This window comes from Odontesthes bonariensis, chromosome 22 (assembly GCF_027942865.1).
Source record: "Odontesthes bonariensis isolate fOdoBon6 chromosome 22, fOdoBon6.hap1, whole genome shotgun sequence".
Classification (NCBI taxonomy): domain Eukaryota; kingdom Metazoa; phylum Chordata; class Actinopteri; order Atheriniformes; family Atherinopsidae; genus Odontesthes; species Odontesthes bonariensis.
The window spans coordinates 1,925,535-1,932,767 of NC_134527.1; the positions used below are offsets into that span (position 1 = coordinate 1,925,535).

General features: G+C 40.5%; 1 protein-coding gene across 1 annotated transcript; it reads right to left on the reverse strand.

The window, feature by feature from the left end:
* Positions 1-271: 271 nt before the first annotated feature.
* On the reverse strand, positions 272-2,962 carry LOC142372366 (lysozyme C-like). Its single transcript, XM_075455237.1, has 4 exons — positions 2,690-2,962; positions 1,136-1,297; positions 484-562; positions 272-387 (listed from the first exon to the last, which is right to left on the reverse strand). Exons 1-4 carry the CDS (start codon positions 2,814-2,816, stop codon positions 321-323), a joined length of 435 nt encoding a protein of 144 aa, XP_075311352.1. The 5' UTR covers positions 2,817-2,962; the 3' UTR covers positions 272-320.
* Positions 2,963-7,233: the final 4,271 nt, after the last annotated feature.

Genomic DNA, 7,233 nt, shown 5'->3' on the forward strand with positions numbered 1-7,233 from the left:
ACTTTAAGGCCTAACGTTCCCTTGATTATCTTAAAAATATCCAACAGCACACTAGTGACACAATAAAGATCTCTGGGAAATATTTACTGACTTAGTAAGACTTTTTACAAACTTTTATTTTGTAAATATTTTGAATATTCCATCACTTCTGTTGAACACAGTCAGGAGTGAAAACCGAACCTGCTTTTTTAAAATTAAATTTCCACATTACTTAACGGTCTGGTTCTCCCCAATCTTGCACAGTAAACATAAACCACACTGACAGAAAAAATGAATCTGACTCAGTTAGATTTTATTTCATCAGTCCTGATTGGTGGTGATTAAACGCCACATCCAGCAACATAGGAGCTCAAGTCCCGACCTCTGCAGTGAACACGCCAGGCCACCCTGAAACCAGACAAAATGACATCGCTGACCTCCACGTCTAAAGGTTTATGCAGAACAACCCTGTCTTCATCTGGATGTCACATGACTTTGTCTTACCAGGCTGCCATGCCATTTGGATCCCTAACAACGCGTTTGGCACAGTTGATCGCTGCCCTTACATCATCAGACTGAAGCTCTGTACAAAAAAGGGTAAAAATGAACGGCCATTTTTTTTAATTGTGCATGTTTGGATTTAATTTCTGATATATGTAAATGTATTTTATTTATACAGCCCTTCACAGACAATCCTTACGGTGTACCAAAGTGCTTTACAGCAGGTAATAAATTAAGAGAAGAAGAAGTAAAAACAAATAAAAACAATAAAAGAACAGTGAAAGCAATAAAATACAACAAAATAAATAAGATAAAATAAGATAAAAGTGTCATCATGCTACTGGGTATTAAAAGTTTAAAATCAGTTCTATAAAGGACAGGAAGCTGTAAGGACATATATATATGACAGAAAAACACAAACCAGCGAACATGTGTACAGATCAAACATTTATATCAACTCATATATTCTCTTATTTTATGATAGAGGATGTAAAATCTCCTTGTGAAGAAATGCCAGACTTGTGGAGGTCGAAGCATGCAAGCTCTCATAGCACCCAGTTATATTAGATCAGAGAAGGTGCAGAGGCAAAAACATGCATGAAAACCTAAAAAATGTAGAAAACAAAGAGGAAACTGCAGATAAAGGCTTACTGACCGCTGCACCTGATGTTGCATCCATTGGCTGTTCGGTATGTGCCGTCGTTGCACCACCAGCGGTTGTTGATCTGGAAGATGCCGTAGTCAGTGGATCCGTCTGGGTTGTTGCGGTTGATGGCGTTGGTGTTAAAACGAGACTCGTGAGACGTTAGACAGACCCCTACAGAAAAACAGGGCAGACGGGCTTTTCAGGACCACTTCCTGAGCTCAACAGGTTTACTTGTGTAAATACATCTTTGAAAAGTGGCTCAACATTCGTTTTTGCTTTGTGATTGATGAAAGTGAGCAAAGACATAGATGCATGTCATGGTGCTTTATGAACAAGTGGTGTAGAGCAGCGGAAAGAATAAATAACTTCCATTATTTCCGTTTTATTTATTATCCGAGTCTGAACAATGTTTTATTTTTAAAAATAACCGAATTCTCTCCGTTACATCCGTCTATGACTCATTGACACGTGTCAAGATACTTGTCTCGGTCACGTGATACATTACCGCTAATATTAAACCCACAAGCTAGCAAAATGAGTAAAAAACAGACGTCTTTGGAAAGTTTATTTGCAAAGGAGGAAGGGGCCCAGTGAGGAGACAGAAGAAGTTATTTTGTTACAATTGGCAGCTATGAATCTGAGCGAGTGGCCATGACTTGTGGAGTCCCCCAGGGGTCAATTCTTGGACCTCTTCTGTTTAACTTGTATATGCTCCCTTTGGGTCAGATATTGCAGAACTTTAACATCAATTATCACAGTTATGCAGACGATACACAACTTTATGTGTCTCTGTCACCATGGCGACTGCAGCCCAGCAGACGTACTGTGTCAGTGTCTGGAGGAAGTAAACACCTGGATGAGAGAGAGTTTTCTACAATTAAATGAAGACAAAACTGAGATCATTCTGTTTGGGAGCAAAGAGAAGAGGGTCAGCGTTGGTAAATATCTTGACACTCGGGACCTTACAATCACATTACAATTACATTTCTTTTCTCATGTGTCTATGCATGAAATCTGCACGCTTGTTTGAATTCATTTAAATTGTTTTATTTGTTTCTCTTTATATTCTTTTATGTATTTTTAATGCTTCTTCCACTCCCTGCTGCAATGCTTTTATTTTATGTGAAGCACTTTGAATTGTTTGTACATGAAATGTGCTACAAATAAATTTGATTTGATTTGATTTGATTTGATTTGATTTGATTTGAAGAAGAGCCTATAACCACGAAGAAAAAGAAAGCTGCATTTAACAGACAACAACAGGAGACCTACTTAAAATATGGATTTATGGCGACAGGTGATTCCCACGCACCAAGCCCGCTCTGCATAATATGCGGCAACCGGCTCTCACCTTAAAGGCCGGTCCGTGAAAATATTGTCTGACCTTAAACTGGTCCGTGGCGAAAAAACGGTTGGGGACCGCCGGGATATCGGACATGTACACGACGATACGGTTCTTAAAAGCAATGCTATGTTGAATGTGTGACTAAAATTGGTTTAGAAACATAAATGGCTGACGGCTCTGCTCCAGCTGGAATATGTTCGTGACAGGTTGGTACTCACAGTTGGCCAGGCTGTAACCACGGAAGCCATCCATCCCATTACTCTTCAGCACTCGAGCCCACTCACAGCGATCGAAGACCTTAGCACTGGCCGCAGCCACCAACAGCAAGAACACCAGACTCTTCATCCTGTCTTCTCTGCCGGACCGAATCTTTTCACCGCTGCTGCTCTAGCTTACATTTATACTCAACATGCTCAGCTGGTAATGTTGATTTATTACCTAATCCTTTTGGATGATATCCAGTTTCAACATCTAAGCACACAGAAACACGGAGATTTAACTTTCTTTTGAAACTCGGTTTGAATCCTGTTTTTGAACTTTGACAGAGTTCATCAGTTCAGTGTGATTATGCAACCTATTTAGGTCAAGCTCGGCTGGTGCTCTTGCACAAACTGATGCAGGTTGAGAGCAACTAAAAGAAAGAAAGAAGAGCCGGCGGAGGAGTAAACACTCACAATTACGTTTAAGATTCAGAACTGACATTTAAAGTAAAGGTACCCTCTGAGCTTTTCTTGGCAAGTCTTTTTACTTTCAGTGAGAGTAAATGAATAAAAACAGTAACAGTTCAAATCCGTGTGTAGAATGCAACTCTTGGGTAAAGAGTGGAAAAACTTTAGATATTTTACCAGTTTCTCAGTGCATCTGGGAGTCTTATACACCAAGCCAACAGCTGGATGTTGTGCATAACTGGAGCATTGGTCAACGTCTGTTTCTATTGTATTTTTGTGTGCGCACACCCTGTTAGCATTGTTAGTTTACATGTTAGTTTTTTTGATTTACAATAGATTTTGAATCCCTAACTGCATGGACTGAACCAGTTACACTTGTTATATTTGTTGTTTTACTGGTGCACAATTATCAAATAAATAAGTAATTCAGTACATTTATATCCGTTTATTTGTTTTTAAAAAAATAGGAAAGAAATGTTTAAGTCAAGTCTGATGTTGTCTTTCACAAAAGAATTAATTCTGCACTGTTTTTCTGTATCGTATCGGCCGATACTAAATCTCAGATAACGGTATCTGTATCGGACGATACTAAACCTCTGATATCGTATCGGTATCGGCCAATACTAAACCTCAGATATCGTATCGGTATCGGACGATACTAAACCTCAGATATCGGATCGGTATCGGACAATACTAAACCTCAGATATCGTATCGGTATCGGCCGATACTAAACCTCAGATATCGGATCGGGATCGGACGATACTAAACCTCAGATATCGTATCGGTATCGGACGATACTAAACCTCAGATATCGTATCGGTATCGGACGATACTAAACCTCAGATATCGGATCGGTATCGGACAATACTAAACCTCAGATATCGTATCGGTATCGGACGATACTAAACCTCAGATATCGGATCGGTATCGGACAATACTAAACCTCAGATATCGTATCGGTATCGGCCGATACTAAACCTCAGATATCGTATCGGTATCGGCCGATACTAAACCTCAGATATCGTATCGGTATCGGCCGATACTAAACCTCAGATATCGTATCGGTATCGGACGATACTAAACCTCAGATATCGGATCGGCATCGGACAATACTAAACCTCAGATATCGTATCGGTATCGGACGATACTAAACCTCAGATATCGTATCGGTATCGGCCGATACTAAACCTCAGATATCGTATCGGTATCGGACGATACTAAACCTCAGATATCGTATCGGTATCGGACGATACTAAACCTCAGATATCGTATCGGTATCGGACAATACTAAACCTCAGATATCGTATCGGTATCGGCCGATACTAAACCTCAGATATCGTATCGGTATCGGACGATACTAAACCTCAGATATCGTATCGGTATCGGCCGATACTAAACCTCAGATATCGTATCGGTATCGGACGATACTAAACCTCAGATATCGGATCGGTATCGGACGATACTAAACCTCAGATATCGGATCGGCATCGGACGATACTAAACCTCAGATATCGTATCGGTATCGGACGATACTAAACCTCAGATATCGTATCGGTATCGGACGATACTAAACCTCAGATATCGTATCGGTATCGGACGATACTAAACCTCAGATATCGGATCGGTATCGGACGATACTAAACCTCAGATATCGTATCGGTATCGGACGATACTAAACCTCAGATATCGTATCGGTATCGGACGATACTAAACCTCAGATATCGGATCGGTATCGGACGATACTAAACCTCAGATATCGTATCGGTATCGGACGATACTAAACCTCAGATATCGTATCGGTATCGGCCGATACTAAACCTCAGATATCGTATCGGTATCGGACGATACTAAACCTCAGATATCGTATCGGTATCGGACGATACTAAACCTCAGATATCGGATCGGTATCGGACGATACTAAACCTCAGATATCGTATCGGTATCGGACGATACTAAACCTCAGATATCGTATCGGTATCGGACGATACTAAACCTCAGATATCGTATCGGTATCGGCCGATACTAAACCTCAGATATCGTATCGGTATCGGACGATACTAAACCTCAGATATCGTATCGGTATCGGCCGATACTAAACCTCAGATATCGTATCGGTATCGGCCGATACTAAACCTCAGATATCGTATCGGTATCGGACGATACTAAACCTCAGATATCGGATCGGCATCGGACAATACTAAACCTCAGATATCGTATCGGTATCGGACGATACTAAACCTCAGATATCGTATCGGTATCGGCCGATACTAAACCTCAGATATCGTATCGGTATCGGACGATACTAAACCTCAGATATCGTATCGGTATCGGACGATACTAAACCTCAGATATCGGATCGGTATCGGACGATACTAAACCTCAGATATCGGATCGGTATCGGACGATACTAGAAATCGTATTGGAGGTGGGAAAAAGCGGATCGTGCATCCCTCGAGCAAACACAACATCTCACGTACAAAGTTCAAAACAACCACTCATGCTATGTCAAATGCCAGAGAACACAGATGTGCCTTGAAATGAGATTTAAAAACAGGGAGGGAAGAAGCCTGCCTAATAAACATTAGCAAGTCGTTCGGAATAGCCAAGAACAGCTGATAAGTAGATCTTAGAGACGTGAAGGAACGTTTGGCTGAAGCAAGTCAGGAAGTTAGGGAGGAGCAAGGCCATTAAAATGTCTATACACACACTTTAAAAGTTATTTTAAAAACCAAAACAGAGCGAAGCCTGGCTGACGGCAGCATACAGCAGTTACAGTAGTCAAGTCCTCATTGCAGGTTTCTCTGCCTATCCCTGTCCAAGAAATCCCAGTGATATAAAATCTAATGTTAAACAGCAAACCTGAAGCAGAATACATTTTAGAGACACCAGGTTCCTGTTGGGTGCTTCCCCTGTCTCCGAAGGTGAACTTGGATACTCTACAGATAAATGTTTGTTGATCGAATTCTCATTTATTGGGTCCCAAGCCAACCAAAAGATAATGAAGTAGGGGAAGGTTGTACACAGACTGACTTGGAGATGGAAAACCCCCTTTTGGCTCAATCTGCCTGTCTTTTCCATTTAAAACTCACTTATACACAAAGCCTAGAGTCACCTGAAACATTCTCACTCTTTAACCTCGACTAAAACTATCATCCCTGGTGATGATCCAGCTGGTTTGATTTTATCTTCACTTTGCAGTTTAGCAATCGCAGAATTTTTGAGGACGAGCAAAGTCTGTGTTGTTGCTCTTTGATCAAACAGAAGCGGAAACATCCAAATGAATGACCTAAAAGCATAAAGAACAAATGGCTATACTATGTGTTTATTTCTAATTGTGAGTGTCCTACAGTTCGATAGTAATCATAGATTATTGCTAAAAACAGTTTCTAATGTGCAGATTTATTTTCCTACAAATCATTTTGTCTGTAAAACACTGTAAAAAGTGATCATTGAGAGTAAAAATGCCTTAAATCTGATTAAAATTTTACGTATGTACACTTTTTTAGGCTTTATCAAACTCAGGTTAACACAAAGCTGCCAAAGAACCTTTATAACACAATGAAACCGAGAAAAAAAGATTATTTTTATAATGTTTGCTCAAACTGGCCTCTGATATTTATACATATTTATATATATTTAAATTATATTTGGCCACTATCTAACCAGGTCAGTCCAATTGAGACACAATGATCTCTTTTCCAAGTGAAGCCTGGCCAAGACAATAAGTTTCGAGGGTTAAAACAAACAAGGCAAGAGGCCAAACAACAACAACAACAAAACAAACACAGTCCGATCAGAGCAATAAAGTTAAATAATGGGGCTTTCATGTAAACCGTTTGAGGCTGATTCCAGGTTACTCACAAGGTTTTTAAATGTTCCAGGAGAAACCTGTTGGAGCGTTCGGAGTAAGCACTCTGGGTTCTTGGGATTTAGCCACATAAATATCGGGGGAGTAGACCTTAAATGGCTTTATATATAAAAGTGTGCCAAGGTGAAGCCAGCGAAGGCCACTCAGCTCTGCCAGAGCTGTGAGTGAGCGCTTTGTGACTCGTAACAAACCTCAGGGCCCCGTGGTGCACGGAGTCCAGAGACT

Coding starts and splice junctions, on each gene's coding strand:
- LOC142372366 (XM_075455237.1), bottom strand. CDS start 2,816: ATGAAGAGTCTGGTGTTCTTGCTGTTGGTGGCTGCGGCCAGTGCTAAG. Junction 1,298..2,689: donor TGGTTACAGCCTGGCCAACT/GTGAGTACCAAC, acceptor GTTTTTCTGTAG/GGGTCTGTCTAACGTCTCAC. Junction 388..483: donor CCAAATGGCATGGCAGCCTG/GTAAGACAAAGT, acceptor GTCTGGTTTCAG/GGTGGCCTGGCGTGTTCACT.